Source organism: Macrosteles quadrilineatus, unplaced genomic scaffold, assembly GCF_028750875.1.
Source record: "Macrosteles quadrilineatus isolate MER2022 unplaced genomic scaffold, UCM_ALF_1.0 Scaffold_3__2_contigs__length_128488019, whole genome shotgun sequence".
In the NCBI taxonomy this organism is placed as follows: domain Eukaryota; kingdom Metazoa; phylum Arthropoda; class Insecta; order Hemiptera; family Cicadellidae; genus Macrosteles; species Macrosteles quadrilineatus.
Window position 1 is genome coordinate 39,914,385 of NW_026542596.1, and position 23,612 is coordinate 39,937,996.

Here is a 23,612-nt window from a genome sequence, read left to right on the forward strand (position 1 = left end):
TGTACTTACCAACCATGTTTGTTGTTTTGTGTTTAGAGTAATTGTGAGTTGTTTCTTTCCACAATGGGAGACGACATTGAATTCAATAACAGATTTTGAGGGGGAATTGAAAAATTCCCTTGTTGGTACGATCACAGTCGTTCTAATTAAGTGACAGAAATAACTAATTCAGCTGACATAAATGACTAATTCAATTGACATTAATAACTAAAGAAATAAGCAAAAACCAAAGCGTCTAGTCTACATACAAGTCATGTCGCCACTGTACCGTCCCTTTACTGTCTCTTCTGTGTGCATTGTACACGCCACGTCTCTGCCATGTCTGTGCCTCGTCCGTGCCACGTCTCCGCCTGACGTCCGATCTGTGTGAATTGGGCCTAATAAAGATTCTACTGTAGGCCTATATTGCTTCCGCCACCGACAATAAAACAATACATAATAAAATAATCATCGCTAGACCAAAGGCTATTAGCCATTATTTCAAATTTCCCAGTTCTATACAAAAATAAATTACAATTCACAGGCTTTTTCCAGGTCACCAAAATCACCAACCTTTACTAGTTTTCTTGGTTTCCGCTGGGCTGGACACAATGGATAGAATGCATATTTTTTAAAATTAAATAAGTACAGTAACCTTTTCTCCCTAACAAATAGTTCAGAATAGCGCATCAAAAAATACCGCAAAAAAGGCATTAAGCACAATTTTGAGGTTAGGTTCCTTCCACAATGCTTCACTAATGCAGGCCAAAACCCACTACACTAAACTTGGAACAGTCCCTACCACCGATAAAAAAGTCGGATTTGAAAACGAATTAAACTAGATAGAAGATTAAAACTGGCACAATAAGCGGAAATCAGACACAACGTCCCCCGTGCGGGGCACAGAGCTCACACTGAAGCAAGGTTGTTGGCATGAGGGGAGGACGACATTTACCGCAAAGTCCCAGTAGTGCCAATACCGAGGTTCGAGATTTCCTGCCCTGTGCACTTAACATGATAATAAACTAAAAACTAAATGGAAAAATCCAAGCCAACCTTTCTCTGGACAATGTTACTTAGTAGTAAAAAGTACCAAATAATTAGTTTAAATAATTATTTTGTCCTTACATCTACTAGTAGCCTATTTAAAGTTATTCTGTTGTAACCATGAGTGCATGCCAACATCACATTTAAACTGATTGCCAATTAGATCTGATGAGGGTTCACTTCACAGACTGCTTCTTTTATGTTCCATGCCCAGCAAAAAGCAAAACGATTCTAAAATGTTAAACAACACAAATGTGCAACTAACAGAGAACTATTAAGTCACTTTAAGTTTGACAGTACACACTATCCTTGCTGACAAACACATCCTAACTAATAGGTACACAAACACTTCATTGAAACTGAGTTGATAAACATGAACACAATAACTTGACTAAAGAACAATATACCTACTAGGCCTGCATATTTTAAGGGAGCTGTGTGATTTTAAACACTTTGTAAATTGAAGAATTTTCTTTAAGTCAACGATAACTGTCAACATATTTTAAATGCAAAACAGTTTTGTAGATGAGTTAATTAATATTACCTGCATTTAAATAATCGTTCTTCAGAGTCCTTGGAGCCTAGACGTTTCAAACTCATAAAACAATTGCAAAAGTAGGAAGACTATTTCTAATCTCATAGTGCACTAAATGTTTAAATTAGGTCACTTTGTAGGCTATTTGAAAAGGTGAGAATTTTTTCGTACAAAAACGCCGTGTACTATCAGAACAAATTTGGATCAAATGGGTTCGATTCAATCAATTTGATGGTTGAATGAACGTAATGAACACCATTACAGCAACAATACATGGCGCTGCTATTGGTGTTCGTGGTGTAGTGGATAGAGCATTGGGCTGATAACCAAGACGTAGCTGGTTCGAAACCTACCGGTGGCACTAACTTTTTGTCAAAGATTTTGCTTAGAATTCAATTACTTCTTAACTGTACATCTTTTGTTAGAGTTTGAGGCATTTATAATTTTATTTTATGAACAGGACTATTTTAGACTAGAGGTGGTCCAGTGGTTGAAAACTCAACAAAAAATATGAAATGTACAGACTTCTCTATTTTCACCCCGCTGTAACTAAAACATGTGATATGGCTTTCTTTTGAAAGTGTCATGAAAAAAGCATTTTGTATCACTGAACAAACAATTTTGCCTATGTGGCAACATGATGTGAATGTTGTGTGATGTGAATCAGCTGATCAACAATGAAGTAAAGAACACTGGTAGGCCTATACCAAAATATAAGGTTGTTTTGTCATTAAAATGTGTCACACAGTACTTTTAATTTGGGTTGTACATTAAAAAACACCCAGTAGTACATAACAACTTAGGAGAGAGAGGGATTGTCACAGGCTTGTTTTTTCTCCGCTGACAAGACTATTGGTGGCTCGTCGGACCACTGAATATGTCAGATTACATAGGACCGGATAATCAAGGGACAACTGTTCACAGATTGTGTAATATGGCCTTAGCTCCTGATAGGTTTAAATCCCTGAAGCATAATTTTCACTAACCAGCCACCGCTTGGAAAAAACACTTGACACGTTCATCTAAACAACACTAAACTAGACGAAGCTCAGTAACTCACTTTATATCGCAGAACGTCCTCCATCTTGGCGGTTTTGCCGTCACTGACGCAGCTTTGGAAGAAGCTTGGAGCCACTGACACTCCGAGAGCCTCTGATGTCATCCCAGTGTGAGCACGCTCAGCGTTGGTGGCGATCACTCTGAATGTTCCAAACAACAGTACGAGGAGACGTTGGGTATGCAGCGGCAGCGAAGAGATCAACCTGTGGGCAAAATCACTTTAAAAACACAATGAAATCAATGGACGGACCTTAAAAAGGTCCAGGCCTTAAAAAATTCCAGGCCTTAAAAAATTCCATTAAATCCAAGGTCTCTAAAAAATGAAAAAAATTGTATTTCCCTTTTTTTATGAGAGGACCATATGAGTACTTTATACATTTCACAGACTCACCTATAAATCTCGTCCCGCTGTTCAGTTACACTGTTCATCTGCACTATTGTAAACAGCTGTTGTTCGTTTGTGCGACCAAAGATTCCGTTGGGAAGTTTGCGGAGGAATTTCTTAAGCACAGAGGCGATTGTGTAAACTGAGAAGTTGTCAATGTTTACCAATCTCCCCGTCTGGAGGAAGTGAATAAGCTTCTTCATGTTGCCTTGATGTCCTGGAGCTCGGAACACATCTTTTTTTAATGGAGCTTCTTTGTTCAGTTTTAGAATTAATACCTGAAAAACAAATCAATTATCGTATACGGCTACCACTTACAAAGTATTTTAACAATAGGTGTAAGCCTGTAAATTTTGCCATCAATATAGGCGGTACCTAGAGGTTTAAGGTTGTCAAGAATTAAATACATTTTACTAAAAGTGCCCTACTGTAGTGAAACATTGAAACACGGTACTAAGCGGTTTTCCAAAAAACCTGTTGTTATTGATGATTTGGCCTATAGTGATGGTTAGGGTATGAACAAAGTTTTAGGCTAGGGAACAGATAGCTCTAGAAAAGCAGTGTCATCAGTTAACATTCTCCAAACATTAAAACGCAAAATAAATCTAAGAGTCCACTAATACAATAAACTTATACAAATATAATAGGCCTATAAAGCTACTACTGTACTTACTAATAATGGTCCAGGTATGTCATTTTTACAAACTTCATCTAGTGGAACACCAAATTTCACTCTATAACACATCACATAGAATAAGTTACAATGTAAGTAGGCCTAATTATTATACAAAAATGTGATAAGCCTATAGGCCAACCTTAAGTTTAAAATGATTTAGCAGTCAAATAGAACCAATAAAAAAAATAAAAAAAAAACTAACTTAAATAGGGTACTCTTAAAACATAAACTTACAAATAACATAGGCTATCCCACCGTGCCAGGTTGTAACAGTAATTAATCAAACTTTGAACAAGAGAAATTAGTTTAGGCCTACACAAAAACTAAAAACCTAGACAAATCCAGATTTCCCAAAGTAGGCCTACAGTCAACATATTACACAGCCGGGTTTGGAGGGATTTCAAGTCACTAGGCTATAGCCTAGCGTGTTAGTATTAACCAAAGCTGTCATAAAAGTTAAAATCTTGCGTTCTGCCTAAAGAAAAAGTCTATCGCAACAGGATTAACAAAAGCACTTCTTGCATTTACTAAGGTTATACTATGATGATAAATAAACCCAACATTATTTCAAGATTTAGGCTAGGTCTAAACAATAAAATTACTGCTAAGTTTTAGGCCCTAACTTAAAAGATACATAGGCTAATACAAATTTGGTTATTAGTTTTAGTCTAAGCCTAATTATTTATAATAACCATAAAAAATACACCTCTTTACACTAAGAACAATTTCTGACATGGTAAATAAAAACAGGAGGGTGATTGTCTAAAGATTTAATCTACAAAATTAGGGTTATGTTTCAAAATACAAATGAAGAATTTGAGAGTGTGTACATACTTTTCGAGTCTACGAGGGTAAGGTACTGATGGATGTCCACACGAGGTGACAACATTGCCAAAAGTGGCGGCCCTGCGATGCATTCTCTCGGCCCAACTGGTCATTACTGCCTCCGACCAATGTTAATTCACCTAAACAATGAAAAACTTCAACGGTATTCAACTTGTCAGCTATTGCTGACTAACAGTATTTAGGTATAGTACTTCAGAAAACTTAATTAAGTTAGTCCATGGGCTTCCAAAGGTAAACATTTACAGTTGTTAGAACAGCTGAAATAGGCCTAGAGGAAAATGTTGCAATTTGGCAAAGTTAGGTTGGAATGGTTTATCTTTCATCTTACCAATCAAAGGAGTTTAAGCCGGGTTTACACGATGCCAGTTGGCAAGCCAATTGTCTTAGCCAATTGTCATCACGTGGTTGCGGAATTGTCGTAAGCCAGGCAAGTTGAACGAGAACCTGTTCACACGTGGCCAACTCTTGCCCAGGCATTTTACAGTGAATCAGGGTACGACTGCCAAAAGACAAGACAGTGCTATTGGCCTATACACCGTTTACACGGCACCAATTGTCACGACAACTGGGTTTTCGAGGGGTGGGGGCCTCACTGGGCCCAGTTCATTGTCCTCAGTCTACTCCCGGAGACAACTGAATTTCGGGGCAATTGGCGGGCCAATTGGCCTAAAGTGTTTAAACGAAGCCAGTGATTTCAAGCCAGTCAGTTGTCTCCTGACAATTGTCTCACCAACTGGCATCGTGTAAACCCGGCTGTAGTCTCACCTTACCTTCTTAATTATATCAAGTAAGTCTTACAATGAGTTACCATAAGTAAGTTTACTGGTAGAGATTGCTCAGATCGGTTTTGTGGTTTAACACAGTCTATTAAAGATTTGACGTGATCATTGTCTGCTAACAACAACAATACCCCCGCCGCAGCAAACCTGCAGACTTAGCGAATTTCCATTTGCCTGATTGGATTTACACTAAAATGACTCCTTAAAAATATCACATTTGTTCCCTATTTAAACAGAATTAGTTTAACGAGTACTTAGGTTTGCTGCAACAGGGAGGGTAAAAGTTTTTTTAAATGTTAAATGTTAAAAGTTACTGTAGTTTAGTAAGAAATTGATGTATTTTCAAAATTTTATCAAAATATGTTCATAAACAAGCAAACTACAACAGTTGACTTATTCTCCATAAGAATAACATGAGAATTTTAAAATTAAGATTTTTTTGAATTTTATCTTTAACAATTAGGCGCATAATAACGCCTCAATATACTAAATTATTGGTTTTTTTAAGCTCTACAAAATGGTTTAGAAAGAAATTGTGAAATTTTGTGTTTTTAGGGTCAAAATGGGAAAACCTATTTTTAACCCATAAAACCCCCCATAAACCCCCCTGTTCCCATAGTCCGATCATGCTGGTTCGCGAACTCATTCAAGTTTATCCTGCCTTACACCTTAAAACCAAATTTTATCAAAGTCGGACAAAAATTACCCAAGTTATCGTGCGGATGGACACATACAATTTGATGTATAAAAATGTGGATGTATAAAAATTTGATCGAATGGTGTTTTTGGCCTCTGGGGACATCAAAATGAAAAGTTAATCGGTCCCGGGCCTAGGTCTTACCATGAGACCTACGGTAATAGCTACTTCCCTATAGGGAAATTCGCTAAAAAATCTTAATGTTTGATTTGTTGAAAATACTTTAATACTTTTCTTTGAAATGGCGACCATACAAAGTAGATATTTTAAGCCAAGTATGAATGAAGATGAGTGTATGATGAGTGGCGTGATCTTGTAGTCTTGTTAGTGACTAAGGCCGACATATTCCCTAGACACAGCTGTTGATTAATAGCCCATACAGCTAATGGCGACTAAGGGACCTACAGTTTATAGTGGAATCTCAACCACATTCTTTTCCTTGGTATATACGAATTGGTCTAATTATCAGGATAGTACTGCAGATAGTCGTAGTACTCACCAGTGCGGACGTTAATCCACACCAGGGAGTATCGCATCCACAGTGCATGCCTATAAATATCCACAATTCGTGACGTCCTAGTAGCTGGACGACGCCACCCGTCCCAGTTTGTAAGTAGTAGATTATGAAGGACGTAGACTTAGACTACGTTCCAACCCAGGAACCAAGAAGTGTATCTTGTGAAAAATGATGGAAGTCTAACTTACTTATGATCTTATCATACCTAATTTAATCTTGACGTTATGATTTTAGAGCATAACTACGGGCATTTAGGGCCTAGGTTAGAGCCTGAAATTAGCCTCTCGTTAATTTAAAATTATAAGGCCAATTATAAGGTTAATGACTAAGTTGTTTAATACAAAAGTTAACTAAATTTGAGCATATAATATCATTCTGATAGCCCCTGGACAAATACATATATATATATGACTTTATACGCTTAAGTTTACCACTGTCAGTAGTCCAAAAATGTGTCTAACTTCAATATTATTATACAAAGCTGACATGGTTTGTTGCAATGCAACATCGTCGGAGCTTTATGTCAAAAACATCAAAGTTTACACCTAAGGGGCTGTAAGTTATTAGGCCCCGGGTACGATACGAGCGGCGAGCGGCATGAGCGGCGCCGCTCTGACATCGGGTCTCATTTGGTTGTGTGTAAATTTGTTGAGGGTGGCCACGATACGTCTGAGCGGCGGTTCCAAGTCAAAACCGATTTTCGCGAAAACGCTGCTCGCCGCTCAGGTGAGTCATGCTTCTGTTCGGCCTAAAATGACAGGGAAACAGCAGCAAACATGCAATACGAGTCGATACGTGAGGTGCAGTCCAGGTAATGTTTGTGGAATGACCAGCAAGGAAGTTTTAAAACACTTCAGTCACCAGAAAAGTATGGGAAAAAATTATGGTTAAGGTTTTTCTAAAAACTAAGTTTTTCTTTAAAGGCAAACAATTGTCAGATAGCAACCAAAGTTGCAATACGTCTTGCACGTAAGCATAGTTTACCATTTTATACTAAACTAACTCATAAAACTTGAGAAATTTCATGAGCGTTATAAAAGTGCCGCTTGTATCGTAGCCACCACCGCCGCTTACGTGCCGCTCAGGTTGCCGCTCGCCGCTCGTAACGTACCCGAGGCCTTAAATGTTTTGAAGAATCACCAGAGTTTTTTTGTCAAATTAAAACACTGGGTAAGACACTGCCAAATATTTCAAAAATCCTTGCATGCTTCATAAAAATAGCCTATCTAAGCTATCTTATTAAGTTAGGCTTAAGTTACTTGAACATTGGAATGCACTGTCACAGATAGGCCTGATTATTATTCATTAACCAGTATGCCTGGTAAGGAAGAACGGTAATTATTTACCGTATTTACATTGGGATATGATGTAATTTTGATATGTCTACTTACAGTATTTTGAACGCTGAATCCAAAAATGGGATCAGTTTTGGTTGGAGAGATTCCTAAGTAGCCTAACAGTAAAATAATCAATATTAAGCTTCAGTTTTGTAGATTAATTAACATATTTGTGGTATGGACGAGTCCAAGTTCTAGTGGCGACTAACACTAAAAGGGGTGGAAGGTTTGTGGAGTGGAAACAGCTGTCAGTTGTACATTCAATACTAAACAGACAAAACCACACACGACGCCATGAGAGCAAAATCAGAGTTACAATATGCAATAAGTAGATTTTAAAAAGAAAAGAAAAGACATTAAATTATGCACTGTGGCACGTTTTCACTTTTAGACACAATGGGATTATGTACTATGGGATTATGCACTATGGCACGTTCATTACCAGACGTTGAGGCATTAGTCAATGAGGACGATGATCGTGTTGGCAGTGGCCTAGCTTCTATTACTGATATTTTACGTGAATAAATTCTATTTTGTTTTATAATTTATGTTCATGTGATTAATAGTTTATGTATGGTAGTTGATTTATTGTATTTTATAAACAGCACCAAAGTCCATTTTCTTTTTAAAATCTAGTTATTGCATATTGTAACTCTGATTTTGCTCTCATGGCGTCGTGTGCAGTTTTGTTTGTTCAGTATAGAATGTAAACAACTGACAGCTGTTTCCACTCCACAAACCTTCCACCCCTTTTAGTGTTAGTTGCCACTAGAACTTGGACTCGTCTATGCCACAAATATGTTAATAAATCAACAAAACTGAAGCTTATTATTAATTATATAGGCCTAACTGTACGGCCACTTAGGAATCTCTCCGAAAAAAACTGATTGCATTTTTGGATTCAGCGTTAAAAATACTGTAAGTAGACATATCAAAATTACATCAAATCCCAGTGTAAATAGGGTAAATAATTACCAAATACTTTAAGTAGACATATCAAAATTACATCAAATCCCAGCGTAAATAGGGTAGGTAAATAATTCATAAAACACTTAATACAGTCACGGATCTGCATAAAGCCCGACCTACCTTCCTCACATGCCTAAGTTAAATAAGAACTGATTATTTGGTTTCAAAAATCAAAACGAATTGATTTAATTTCATTCCACTTTAGATCAAGTAGGCCTAGCCTATAAACAGTTTTTTTGCTCTTCTCACACAGTCCTCCTCACTCACTATGGACCCGTCCAGTCCAGACCACACCATATTACCATTACCTTCAATACCGCTCAATTATCCTTAGATTCGTAATCCTAACCTTCGTTTTACGGCCACTACGGCAACTTAGGAATCTCTCCGACAAAAACTGATTGCATTTTTGGATTCAGCGTTAAAAATACTGTAAGTAGACATATAAAAAATAACATCATAGGCTATCCCAATGTAAATCACTTAAATATTTGCCGGAAGAACAATGCCCCAACTCCATTTATTGTGACCTGCATACTTTATTAATCTTGTTGACATGCTTAACAAAACTAGGTCTAAGTTTACCATTATAGGTCTGTGATAGGCTAATAGGCCTAACAGTTGATTTTCAACAATGATATTTTAAATTAGGCCTAGTAAGTAATAAGCCTAAATATATCGTGGAAATATTTATGTAGCCTATGTAAATGCCCTGAAAGTAAGTATCTGCTATTAAATAGAAATAAAATTTACTTTGTGTCCTGACGTAGGCTATGCTAGGCTATAATGTTTCCAGGATAGGTAATTATGTGCAACAAACATGGACAACAAGCACTATTGTAAATACTCAGTTCGATCTAAAATAAACCTTAAACCATACAAATATCAGTACACTGACACAAACCTTTCTATGTTCCATTTTTATTTTAAAGAAACTACTTTCACATTAAATCTTCCTAATAAAGAAGGGTCTTTAGGATAAATAATTAAATTACACACGATTTGTACCATCTTCAATAATTATAACCACACCTTCTTCACTCATCCTTATTCCATTCCTCATCCTTCCTTCCTTTCCTTTCAAAAATCAATATGGCTCCCACTTTTGACATTTCAACAGTGCTGTTAAGATCGTAACATTACACTCAGCAAAACGTTACACACACTATACACAAATACTCTTTCTTTGGGGATTATAATCAATGGTATTATTATAAGGGTACTACCATGGCCACCTTTAGAGTTAAAGTGGCCGTGGTACTACACAACTAACTACTATAAGCATAGATAAAAAAACCCTCTGTTATTGTTGTAAGTTTAGATACCATTATTATTTATTGTATTTGTGTATTGTATCAACAGTGAATAGACTCTGCCAGTAACAACATTGTAAAATTGCATGCACCTAAAGATTTCCTCGCACGTACGTGTGCACAAGAGGATCTGACTTAGGGGAGGTACGAATGAGGCATTTAGTTCAAAATTCCTCCGTGAACAGCGCTGTAGTAGAGAGCACTTTGGCAATGAAGGTTTACTAATCGCAAAAATAGTTCTGTTCATAAAATAAAATTATAAATGTATCAAATTCAATTTTATAATTTTTTAATTATAAAATTAAACTATCATAACCTAACCGAACTAACCAAACTTGCTGATAAAGAAATAATATAACAAAAGTTTAGTAATCGGAAAAATAATTCTGTTTATTAAATAAAACTAGAATTTGCTCAATTAAAATTTTATAATGACTTAATAATAAAATTAAACTGTAATAACCGAACCAAACCAACAAAACTTGCTGATAATAAAAAAATCTTGGACAAAAAGTTAACGCTACCTGCAGGATTCGAACCCGGGACCTACAGAATATCAGCCCGGTACGCTAACCATTAGACCACCGAGGCCGACGGCTAACGACCGTTTTGTTATGGTAATGGCGTTCCCTCAGCTAATAAGAAGCTCACAGCTGTCATCGTAGCCTCTTCTATACCTCCCCTGAGTAAATACCGTGCATAAGAGGATGTGACATATTTAGCATGATGTAGCATGAAATAAAGGTTTTTGAATTACTTACTTACTTGATACTTACTTTGATACTTGGTTACTTCATCTTTGACCAACAAAGTTGGATAGATTGCGTCTTATTTACATTAAAAACATTTAAACACAAAACATATATACAACTAAGCAACAATGGCGGGTATGGCGGTATTATTTACAAAATCCAGAGGCTCGTCAAAGATTTCTTGCCAGGAGTAAAGCGGTCTACTAAGCAAACTCTGGCGTAGCGTCAGCTTGAATCTCTTTTTGTCAAGAGCACGAACTCCTATCGGCAGTGTATTGAAAAGCCGAATAGCAAGTGATGGGTAGGAGTTAAGAGTGTGGCTGAGTCGGCAGCGGGGCAGGTCAAGATCACATGCTCTGCGCGTCCCATAATCATGCTGTACGCTTCTAGTTATGAAGGATGGTTCATTTTCTTTCAGGAGGGCTAGGATGTTAAGCACGTATTGGCTGTGAATGGTCAGGATGCCAAGCTCCTTGAAAATAGGCCGACAATGGTCAGTTGAACTTGACGATGTTATTATACGTACGGCCTTCTTTTGAAGTAGCAGCAGACTTTGGGTAGCAGGGCTATGTCCCCACACAGCCAGTCCATAGTTCATGTGGCTATGGAAGAGAGAGTGGTAGACCATTAGCAGATAGGGACGAGTGATCTGGTACTTTAGTTTTCGTACAAGGAATAGAATTCTGCTCAATCTAACGCATACCTTCTCAATATGCTGACTCCAATTGATCTTTGAATTGAATTGAATAAAACATACTCCTCAAGTACGCTGGTGCTGGTGCAAATCAAATGCGATGCGTGTTAAAACCAATCTGATTTCAATGAGTGGTCCACGCATTATATTCAGTAGAAAGGTAAATATTCTGGTGACCGACTACTTGGATGCCTAGAATTTAAGGCACATTCATTACTTGTATAATTTTTGACCACTTTCCCTAAGAGCGTTTTAAGTATTTTCTCTTGTATTCTTTAAGTAAAGTAAAAGTACCGCTGGCGTGCACACCATGAAAACCCCCAGCCCTGATTTTATTTAACTCATCAATAAAAAAACTAATTTAAATATATTATGTCTATAAAGTAAAAAAAAACTTAAGTCATTATGTTTTAGGCCTTTTAAATGACATGGATTACCTATAAAACCAATGCTACATTGGTATGAAGAAAAATACTATAGAATCTAACAATATAAATCCCTACAATACTTTCTCCTTGTAAGAGAATTGACTGACATTGAAGAAGAAGAGCGTTTCTTTTCTTCTGTCTATCTGAGTCAGACCTGGCCTATGGCCTATCCTAAACTTATTCACTACTACACTACAACAACCTAAAGGTAAATTAATCATCACTTTTACTCTTTATCAGGGTTTCGAATTGGTGGGTAATTACCCACTTTGTGGGTATTTTAAGCTATGGTGGGTATTTTTGCGGGTATTCTATTTTAGTGGGTAAAATAGGGTATTTCATGCTCGCTTCATGGTATTTTTCGTTTTTAGTGCATTGGGAAGTTTCTGCTTTAGCAGGCTTCATGTTTAGAATCAAACCTTAAAAACATTGGCAACTTTTTTTGCCTTCAGCAAAGCCTTTTTTCTTCTTCCACTTCTTCGATAATTCCTTGTTGCGATACCACTGTCTTTCCGATATTTGGTATCGATACCGTATCGCAAAAAAGTAACGATACCGGCTCAGTATCGGAACTAAAGTATCGATACCATTAGTATCGGAACTAAAGTATCGATACCATTAGTATCGTATCCATTCGATACCAGTGACGTCATATTCTGATTCACTGATCTTCGATTAAAGTTCACTCGTTCCAGTACAGTGCAGCCAATATGGGATTCGAATTCAAGCTGCTAAAAACTACCTAAATATGTAAAACATTGATAAAATTAACCAAACATTGCCAACCATTGTTTTCAATTTTACCTTCAAGTATAAGTTCAAGTAGGCCTAAGCTTACCATAAGTTCTAGGCCTATATAATTTATATTTTCAATAGACAATGTTATTAAATTACCAACGTAACGCATTCGTGTTTACCATCAGCCTAAAAAAAGTTTATTTTTTAGTTAAATAACTTTAAGTGCGGTGCCATCTTTTTAGTTTATTTGATGTTAAATAGTCCATGGTTTCATTTTATTTGCCTAACACAACGTTGCTAACATTGACTTGTAACAAAATTAACTCTGCAACTAAACCCTTAAGTTGTATCATTGACTAAATATACGTCTGTAGGTATATATAGTCAATGGTTTTACTTATAGTTATGTAAAGTTCTATGGAAAGTGAATCATAATTTACTCAAACCACATATCAGACAAGCTAGATAAAAAATATTTAATTGGGTTAAAGTTTTTTTTTTTTTACAAAAATACATCATGTCCATTTATTTTGGGTAAAATAGTTTGATATATATTTCAATTATATATTTTATGTCATTACACCACATATTACTCTTATTCAAGCTGAGTGGGTAATAGTGGGTATTTTTAGGTAAAGTGGTGGGGAAAATTACTGAAGTGGATTAGAAACCCTGCTCTTTATTGTGTCGTGCTTGTTCAAAATCGAACCGAATCAGATTACTACATTGTAAGTGTGGTAACTATTTAGCTATTTCACCATTTACTGAAGTATAAAGGCTAAATAGTCGGGATTTTACGTAAGTCGTAACTTATCTCACAGGATTATTTTGTTTATTTGTTACTTAATGGAACTGGTCAATGAATACACGGTATTTATTATTTTAGTCAACTGCATTTATTACCTGTAGGCCTATTGTCATATTTGGTGTTTTTGCTTTTCTCAATCTGAATCATAGAGTTCACACCTAGTCTACCCTACTTCTCCAATAAATTTGTAAGTCAACTTAGGTATCCTTGAAATTTTAGCTGGGAAGGCTTTGTCTAACATGAATAACTTTTGCTGTGTAATGTTGTTTTTTCATTTACCTGGAATTAAACAACAGTTGGATACAATTAAATGAAATACTAACTCATATTAGGCAGGTATTTGTTGTGAAATAATATCACAACTGAGTTTATTTAACATGTCTTAATGATGAGGCATTTAACAGACTTAATTGATTATTGGCTCAGGCTCAGTTATTTAACTAGTCATAATGAAGTGTTATAGCTTATTAGGTAAATCTTAGATACTCCGGCTGCACTTTACTTTAACACTCATTCGAATAAAAATATCGATCGATTAATCGATTGTTTCATTCGATATATCGTTTGGTTGGTTAGTTAGGTAAGGTTATCCTAACCTAACTAACTAAACGATATATCAAATGAAACAATCGAACAAACGATATTTTCATTCGAATGAGTGTTGGACCTAAAGTAAAGTGCAGCCGACTTACTCCTTATAAGTTAAGCTTAAGTTACAGCAGGCTAAAATAACTTGTAGGCCTACTTATGTTTTGTTTTTTGTACTGACAAACAAAATTCTACACAGTTTTGTTGAATATTGCCTCAAAAACAACAATGTTGTGTGTCCATGAAAATTAAGGTAACTTAAGTTAAGTTAACACAATACAGTACACATCGGTCAATCTGACCGATGGGAATTTTTCCGCTTTGATGTTGGCAGTGCTTACTACTCACAATACCTTCCTCCCTACCCCTCCCTGACCCGAAGGTGTGGCGTATTTGGTGCACACTTGGTGATTCGGTCGTATGATTAATGATCATTAACCAAACCGTTCATGTTGGAAACAACTGGACGCATTATTTCAACAGAGGAGGCAATTTACCGCAGTTCACAGGCCCAAAGAGCCATTGTTTGGTTAATTAAAGCATCTTTACTACGGAAATATCTTTATCATCTTTCAACATATGCAATATTTATTCCTATATCAGTCAACTGGACACAATGTGAACTATATTTGAGCAAATAAGAAATAAAGAAGTGAAGAAATAATGAGATAGGAATTTTGACTACATGATCTGGAAATAATTATTAATTGAATAAGGAATTACTACTCTAAGACACTACCTGAGGGGTGTTGTCCCCATGTCCCATGATATTATTTACCCATGCTGGCACTAGTAGATCAGACACACGAGAGACTTACCACGATCTTGTTACTCATATCCTCACTGCGCATGCGCGAGCGGATCCTTGGTTTGAGGCTGGTATTGTTGGCGGGACATTTGAAGGGTGCATGTGGAGATTGAACCCCACTTAGGTAGAATATGCATAAGTTTTACCCAGAGGAGTGCCTAGGGTGGACAATTTTTGTGTCGCTGGTCGGTCAGATTTACCGGGTGTGTTCTATACTGTTACGCTGTCAAAGTGACCTTGTGTTCTATAATGTAGACTGTAAGATAGCGAATTATTATTGATTACTCATCTTTTTGTCGTGATATAGGCTATTTACATTTTCTGAGTTGTCTTATCTGCTATGTACGCAATATTATTGTTAAATAGTTAGTATCAGTTTAATGTATATTTTTACGTACAATTGGACCGACCTACTACAAGTAAATCTTTTAGTACCGGTAAGTAAATCATGGACAGTGGATGATCCAGATTTTGATGAACGACTACGCAGGATTCTTAGAAGAAGATGAGGACAACATAGATGATCCAGATGATGTGGATGATGTTGGCTCAATAGTAGAGGACTCAGACGCTGACCCTGACTACAAGATGCGTCAATGTGAGGAAGAGGATTCTTCTAGTAAATAGTATTGTATAGGTAGTATAGTATAATAACCCTCCAGTGGGCGCTTGTGGAGTTTTCCGCCGCACTTGTGATTTTTGTTAAAATAATTATGCATAATGAGTGTCAGCAGCCGTGTCCGGCTCTGTACTTCACACACCTCATCCCGGGAAGGCCCCTAAGCTATTTTTACCCCCAAATTCCTCCTTATTTTGTTGTCAGTTGCAATTCAGTGTCGCGTTGTCAGTTTGCGGAGATTTTCTCCGCGTGCGCCCTATCGCGCAAGTCCTTAGCGCGAAGTTTATTTCCTCACGCGCTCTTCTGTGTTAGAGGTGACTGTTTTAGTTGTGTCTGTTAGTGAAGTAGGCCTATATTTAACTGTTAATACACCAAACGTAACACCAGTGCCCTACCCAACTGTCAACTCCATCCCGCCATGGAATTTTTGCCCACCAAGGATTGAATTGGACCTCCCTGAAATGACATCCAAGAAAGACCCAATAGAAATACAAAAAGCTGCTGCCCTCGAAATCATCCAGTCAAACTACGAAGATTATTATAAGATCTACACTGATGGATCATTAGACCCTGCGGAATCCAAATCTGGAGCCGGTTACTTTGCGGAACGTTCCAACGAGTCCTTCTTTGTTCCGGCAAATTCATGTTCCAGCACTGACACAGAGCTCCTTGCCATCAACGCAGCGGTTGCCCACTGCATGGTTATAGAAAGCCAAAAGATTTGTACTCAGCGACTCTAAAAGTGCATTGCAACTACTCAAGCAATATAAACCCTCAAGTTACTACCACAGAATTCAAGAAATCTTTCATCTCCTGAATTTGTCCACGGACAAATGTCCAAAGAATCGGTGTACCGAATTTCAGCCTCCTAGGTAAATGGGAAGTGGGAGAATTAGTGATGAATGAGTGAGTGAGTGAGTCAGTCAGTCAGTCAGTGAGGGGTTTGCCTTTTATATATTTAGATAATCCCACTCGGCTTATGCGTGGACAAAATTCGCTACCCATGTATTTCTAATGGGAGTTAAATTTGGATTTTCTTTGCCCAGTTCGCTTGGCTCTTCTATCCGACCGATTTTCATGATTGAGGTCTCAAATTGAAGGTATGCTTGCAAAGATTTCACGTCAAGCTTCGGCATATATTTACCTACTGTACTACTTGACCAAAAAACATAATTTGATTCATTTTAGAATTCTTACTTCAATTTAAGATGTATTTCACCAGTTATTATATAATCCTATATATTTTTGTCTAAAAACTTCAGTGAAATACTGGCTTTCATTTAAGCTACCGGTATCAGTTATTCAAATCGGACGAATTTCAAGCAAACGCAAGGTGAACAATCAACATAAAAAATATTTTTCATAAGGGTTTTATGATTAAAAAAATATTTCTCCAGTATTGTTTTTTTTTGTATTTATGTTTTTTAAGACTCTAAATAATCAGGCAGTGAAATCAGAACTCTCATATTGTTAGGCCTATATCTGTGTTCAATGTTGGTGACATTTGAGTACATACGCTTGTTGTGATGTGCTTTACTTATTGGTTGGATATAAAATTGGAGAACAAACTGTTGTCTATATGTATAGATTTTTCTATTCAGATAAAATAGTTCCCAAATTACTAATGGGTAAGTTAGTTAAAAACTGGAAACAAATTTATAATAAAACAACAAAACACTCTTTAACTTATATAAATGAAGAATACAGTTAATTTGAAAATTCATCCTCACTGAACTATACAATGATAATACATCTAAGGAAGTATTTTTAATCTACGATGGAAGCTAGCCATTTGAAAGTAATTGTATTTTAGTTCAATAGTAGGGAAAAGGACAATCGTATTAGATTGATTCATGTGGGTTTACAAACGCATCCTGATAGGGAGGGTGATCAATTTTAAGAATGACATGTGGATCATTTACTAAAATGTTGCCTTGAAAAGGTCACTCAACTTAGATAACAAGCTAGTTCTCACCATAGAATTGTTTTAATCTAAACCTTTATCATAAAACACTGATTAAACAAACTGAAAAAGCTGCAGTGGGCCCATCAAAACATCTAGACTTAGATATCACTTTGGTGTTTTGGAAATCATATTTTGTTTCGATAATACATGGTTTAGGCCTAATTTATTTTCATCCAAAGCTTGTGTTGATTTCCAACTCCTAGTCATGTTTTGTTAAACTCTGAGAATTCTTTTGTATGATTTGGTGTAACTTAGTCAGTGTAAAACTATTTTGTATACATGCATTAATATCCATTAGATACTATACAGAAAACACATTGAACTGTGTGTAAATTTGGGATTGTTGTGGGAAGCCTACTGAATAGGATTAAAAACTATTGTAGTAGCCTAGTTAAGTTTGAAGGTTGATTGATTTTGCTGCTGTCACAATTTGTTTGACAACGGCTGATTTATAGTGTTACTACGTGTGTTGTCAATATACATCGACTATGACATATCGGTTGCAATGGATGAGATATCTAACAAGTTTGTATACTTAAAAAGTTCCTGGTATGGTTGTCTACTTGTCATGTGAAAAGTCATATATGTACTTTCATTTGAACCACAGAAATGAAATGGGCTAGATCAGTTCAACTTATATATTTGTTAATCTTCTTAATAATGTGAAGCTATGACAAGGTAAAATGGGTTTTTACAAATTTTATATTTTGTAATTGTAAAGCGTACTATTCATTTAGTGATCAACTCATGATTTCAAAATTTCACAGATTTTTTTACAGTTACCGATACTACAGGTAAATAATCTTACAGATATTTTTGTACTGGTACCACAAAAAGTCATTAAAAGGTCACTGATTTTTAACCATGTGGGAACTGATAGGCCCCATAACCCTATTACATTTGTAACAATGATGGTGTGGAAATTAATATAATCCCTTGTAGGTTATGTGAATAAAATTCTCTAATCTCTAGTAAATTAGCCATGTACACTTAAATAATAGCCTATTGTTATGAAGCCGTGTTTACACCGAAGTTTCAAACAAAAAGTGGCAGACTTTTATTGCAAATAGCAGTTGCAAACAGAAGTTTTAAATACAAGTTTGCAATTTTTATTTCATAGTTTTATTTCCATGTTTCATGAAAATTCTTGAAACACTTCGACGTTGATTATGACTCGTCTATGTTCTGGTTCCTAGAATCAGTCCTTCTGAGGATGTCAAGTGTTGAGGATGTCATTTTGAATGAAATATCATTCCTTGCGTAATTGTTCATGATTTTATTTTTGTAATCAGGAATAGTTTGGTTCCACAGGACTTGCTGCTTAATGTAGCCTACAAGCTAAATTAACTTTAGAATGTTGTCATCTCCCCACTCCATCTCACTCTTCCATTTTCTTACATTTTCCATTGTCACTCACCACTGATCACTCACAACAAGCACGAGATAACTAGTAGCAGTCTAGACAGAGTAATGACACTTGAGTGAGACACAGGGTGGTGCGACTGGTGCGAGTGAACACGTGAGTGAGAGTTGAGGTGGCAGCGTAGGGGATGGCGGGGAAATGTTTCTGTTTCGTGTTTCAACGGCACATAGTGACCGAAACCAGTGTTGCAAACAAAAATTTTCAACTCCCTTTGATCTTTACTGTCTTCAGGTTGAAACAAAAATTTCTGCTGCAAACACTGAAAAACTGTTTGCAACAGCGAAATGTTTCGTCTAAAAATGTGTGTTTTTAGAGATGTTTGCAATTTCTGTTTGCAACTCGTGTTTCAAACTCCGATGTAAACGCGGCTTAGAGGGGTTCAATAACATTAGGCCTATGTGTAACAATAATAATAGGCCTAGTTCAGTGTAGGTGATGATTTACAATTCCTACCCGATTGTTAGAAACCAAGGGGGTCCAACCTCATTTACACCCCTGTCTACAGATTCTGAGTCAAAAATATATCAAGACTTAATCTCCTAAAATAAGAAGAATTATGGGTACCGGTAGTGATTGGGCATGGCACGTTAATAATATTATGTAATTTTAAAAGTTAAGACCAAGATTCCATGACAAATATTTAGGCCTAATGGATAAGCCATGTTTTGAAGTCACATATTTATTTTTAGTTGAAATAAATTCTCCCCCCCCCCTACAGTTATATAATCAATATATACTTTGGTCTTGCTTCTAGACTTGTATGGATGTAATTTTGTCCAGATCTACAGTAGCTCAATAATGTTCTTTTCAAAAACAAAGGTCATTGCCAGATTTTATCTCTATCTTATCTTGTCCTCTGGTGTAGAGCATGACATTCTTTATCTGGCAAGATTGGCTTTCACATTGTCATCCCAGTCTCAAGACCTTGTGTTAGCACCTAGTTAAGTTTGTTGACTATTTTCTCAAGTGGTTCACTAGTATAAGACATAAACATCAGTAATTGTTTTGATATATAGTAGCCCTAAAATACTCTTTTATTCATATTCAAGCATAGCTAATAATGGGAATATTAACTTATTCACAAAATAAAATAGCCTATTTAAGTATAATTAAATAATATTATGCACCTATTTAAATTTTTTTGAGTTCGTTTGGCTCTTCTACCCGACCGATTTTCTTGATTGAGGTCTTCTAAACGACCAATGTTCATGAGTTAGGTCTCAAATTGAAGGTATGCACGCACAGATTTCACATCAAGCATTGGCATATATTTATCTACTGTATGAGGCCTATTCAACCAAAAACATAAATTTGATTTATTTTTGAATTTTTACTTCAATTTAAGATGTATTTCACCAGTTATAATTATATAATCCTATATATTTTGGTCTAAGAATCCTCAGTGAAATACCGGCTTTCATTTAAAATATTAGTTATTCTAATTGGACGAGTTTCAAGCAAACGCAAGGGGAACAACGTACATAAAAATTATTTTTTATAAGGTTTTCTATGATTAAAAATCAATAGCTCCAGTATTGTTTATGTTTTTTTATATGCTTTAGACTCAAAATAATCAGTAAATTGACTTTAATTTGAGCTATTGATCATTTGAATCAGTTAAGTTCAAATTACTGTATTACTCAATCAAAAATCATAAATTGATTATGTCTTGGATATGATATTTATACTAACGCTGCGGAGCAGCATTGGTCCTCTAGTTTTATTCTTAAAAAGGGTACACAGTTATTTATTGTTAAAACTTATTTCATATATGTATTTACTAGCTGTAACCCGCGGGCTTTGCCCCGTTTAACTTCTTAATTTTCAAGATGATCTCGTTCGCATGGCTCAATGAGTATTCTAGATCAACGTCTATCTGGTTCTAATTGTATTGTAACTATAAATAACTGTGTCGATTTATGTTGATAAATCTGACCTTTCTGCAGCTTAAAAAGTGGCTATTTTTACTGATTATAACAGGTGAAATAGCAGCTGATTGCTGCACTTTTTCAATTTCTCTCACTAATTTTACTTTGTCACATTGGAACGAGACCTATAACCTAAATAGCTCTTGTTCAGGGTGCTATCAAGGATTTTAAGCCTAGTGCAATAACAGTACATTTTGTGTGGAAACATTTATTTCAGTAGTCTAAGAGATAGTTATAATCACATCAGTATCGTTATGTTTCAGTCAAATACCTCTCAATCACACGCCTCAGAATTAGGCCTGATCTTTGCCCGAACTACGTTAGTCCGACTCGTCAGAAGTTAATACATAACTAAAATGTGTTCGAAACTACCGATGTAAGCAGCAATAAACTTAACTGAATCGACAGCTTTTGAGAAATGGGGTTTAATAGGTTATACGAGGCTATGGACAAAGCAAAAAATTACATACTTATTTTTTTGTCCAAAACAATTATTTATGGTTAGGAGAGGGAAAACTGAGTCTATTGAACTTGATGTCATGTTTGCAGATGGTGGTTGTTTATTGAGATGATTCCTCCTGTGGCGATCGGACATGGATAGTCTCCACGTGGTATCCAACAGCAGTAAACACTCCAGTCGTAGCCCGTCCCCCTGTAGACCTCCTAGCAAACCTCATGCAGGACCGTAAGTACAGTCATCTCTAACGGCATGCTTATAAATTGTTAGATAACTTTTCTAAAACTTTACCTTTCAACTCTCATTGTTGAGTTAGATCCACTTCTATATCTTTCGATAATTTAAAATTGAAAATTTAGACGACGCAAGTGAAATTAATGTACATGGATGTATTGGTGTCATGCATATACTCTTGTATTTTCTCGTTTTTCTTAATTTCAAGAATCGTAAAATTATTCCCCAAATACAAGGCTATACAATTTTATTAAATCGTTAAATGTCAAATTTTAGGAGTGGAAAAGAAAGTACTTGAATTCTAAATCCTGACTAAGTGAAATAAATGGGGCGAGGCCGTTTCGGATAACCTTGTTTTTCGGTTAGGTCTAATCAATGATTGAGTTTTAAAGACCATTGCGGTTCAAACTGATCTACAACTGTACTACAATAAATCTATTTCTTAAAATATTAAAATATTTCTAAATCTCTTACTGTATTTAGTATTTAGATACACTCCATTACACTCCTTTGACCAACAAATTTCTGTTCGCTAGCTGATTTCCCAATTGATATGCATTTTTTATAATGGTTTAGGTTTGACATAGCACAGTTAAAAAGGAGTTTACTGTATATGTATTGATTTTTAAAGAAATTAATTGATAGTAGGCCTATTTCACTAAATGTTTGTATATTCATCTTTTTCCTAAGAAATATTTCTGAAACTAGTGAATTGTCCTCTAAATACTTAACCCTTTGCGGTCGTATGCCGGGTATGACCCGGGTTTATAGTCTGCCCCGAACGGTCGTAACCCGGGAAATACCCGGCAGCACTTTAATAGGTTGTTTTTTAATTGTAAATACTGTTATTTAATTAATGATACTGTTCTGTGGCGTTTTTAGGGTTTTCATTTTATTACATATAGCTTTTTCTATATTTGGTATTATTTATAAGCCTTTGGAGTAGGAATTTAGCAAACGATGACCGTGACTTATTGTTGCTCTCTGGACAGCTGACGGTTGTAAACAAACATGTATCGTGCGGGCGAGTGTCTAGGTGATGATGATATTGAAAATCTATTAGAAGATGATAATTTGAGTGTAGTTAGTGGTTATAGTGTCAGAAATTATGAAACTATAATTGAAAATGATAGTAACCCAAGTGAAAGTGATGAAAATGAAGAAGTGATTGATGGTGTTGAAATCGAACGTGGAGCTGGTGACACAATTGGTGTTGGTGTAGACTCTGATTTTGTTTATGATTTTGTAGCGTCAGCTGATGACGTTGTCATAGCAACGCATTAAGTTAGTCTGATCTTTGTTTTTCTACAGGAATGTACACACAATTTAACTCTTATTAAAATACTTTTCTATTACTTATTTGGTCATAATTTTATTCTATGTACACGAACAACCACGACCAAAATGGTGACCCCGACGTGATCGTTATCTAAAGACTTATTTTCTTTGAAGAGTTTAAATCTTTTGTGTTTCCTCCTTCGAATGATGTCATTAGAAGACCTGCAGACTCAACTCGCCGAACTTAGAACTGCGAATGAAGAACTGCGTCAACGGATTGGACAACCCAGCACTTCTCAAAACATGTCGGTGAACAGAGTAGCCGTCAAACTTCCGCCCTTTTGGCCTGAAAGACCAAGTCTGTGGTTCTGTCAAGTTGACTCGCAATTTCTTATATCTGGAATTACCAACGACGACACCAAGTTTCACTACGTGGTCTCGCAATTGGACACAGGAATTGCTGCTGAAGTCGAAGACATCATAACAAACCCTCCTCAAGGCGACAAATACGGACATCTAAAAAAGAAACTGATTGAACGCCTCTCTGCATCCGAAGAGCAACGTGTGCGGCGGCTGCTGAGTGAAGAGGACCTTGGAGACCGCAAGCCTTCTCAGTTTTTGAGGCATCTTAGGTCTCTTGCGGGCTCGACTCCCCTTCAAGACAACATGCTTCGTCAATTGTGGCTCAGACGACTCCCTCCTCATTCACAAGCCATATTGACTACGCAACTTGAGCTCTCCTTGGACAAACT

The 23,612-nt window shown here is 36.2% G+C and overlaps 2 protein-coding genes across 13 annotated transcripts in view; one reads left to right on the plus strand and one right to left on the minus strand.

The window, feature by feature from the left end:
- Positions 1–9,878, minus strand: part of LOC128988695 (rho GTPase-activating protein 20) — a 33,129-nt gene extending 23,251 nt beyond the window's left edge. For 2 of the 3 annotated variants that reach the window (XM_054410241.1, XM_054410243.1), the window contains exons 1-5: positions 9,731–9,878; positions 4,516–4,646; positions 3,679–3,739; positions 3,012–3,283; positions 2,622–2,823 (exon numbers count right to left, since the gene is read on the minus strand). In XM_054410241.1, coding sequence (XP_054266216.1) covers positions 2,622–2,823; positions 3,012–3,283; positions 3,679–3,739; positions 4,516–4,619 — 639 coding nt within the window. In that variant the 5' untranslated portion in view covers positions 4,620–4,646; positions 9,731–9,878. Of the gene's footprint in view, positions 1–2,621; positions 2,824–3,011; positions 3,284–3,678; positions 3,740–4,515; positions 4,647–6,502; positions 6,522–9,730 lie in introns of those variants that run through there. The other variant, XM_054410242.1, reaches the window with a different exon arrangement.
- A 2,267-nt stretch (positions 9,879–12,145) lies between these two features.
- LOC128990818 (transmembrane and coiled-coil domains protein 2) overlaps positions 12,146–23,612 on the plus strand; it is a 49,824-nt gene continuing 38,357 nt past the window's right edge. For 6 of the 10 annotated variants that reach the window (XM_054413408.1, XM_054413417.1, XM_054413414.1 and 3 more), the window contains exons 1-2: positions 12,146–12,221; positions 21,441–21,576. In XM_054413408.1, the coding sequence (XP_054269383.1) occupies positions 21,485–21,576 (92 nt within the window). In that variant the 5' untranslated portion in view covers positions 12,146–12,221; positions 21,441–21,484. Of the gene's footprint in view, positions 12,222–13,426; positions 13,550–13,647; positions 13,747–21,440; positions 21,577–23,612 lie in introns of those variants that run through there. The other 4 variants (XM_054413409.1, XM_054413413.1, XM_054413412.1 and 1 more) reach the window with 4 other exon arrangements.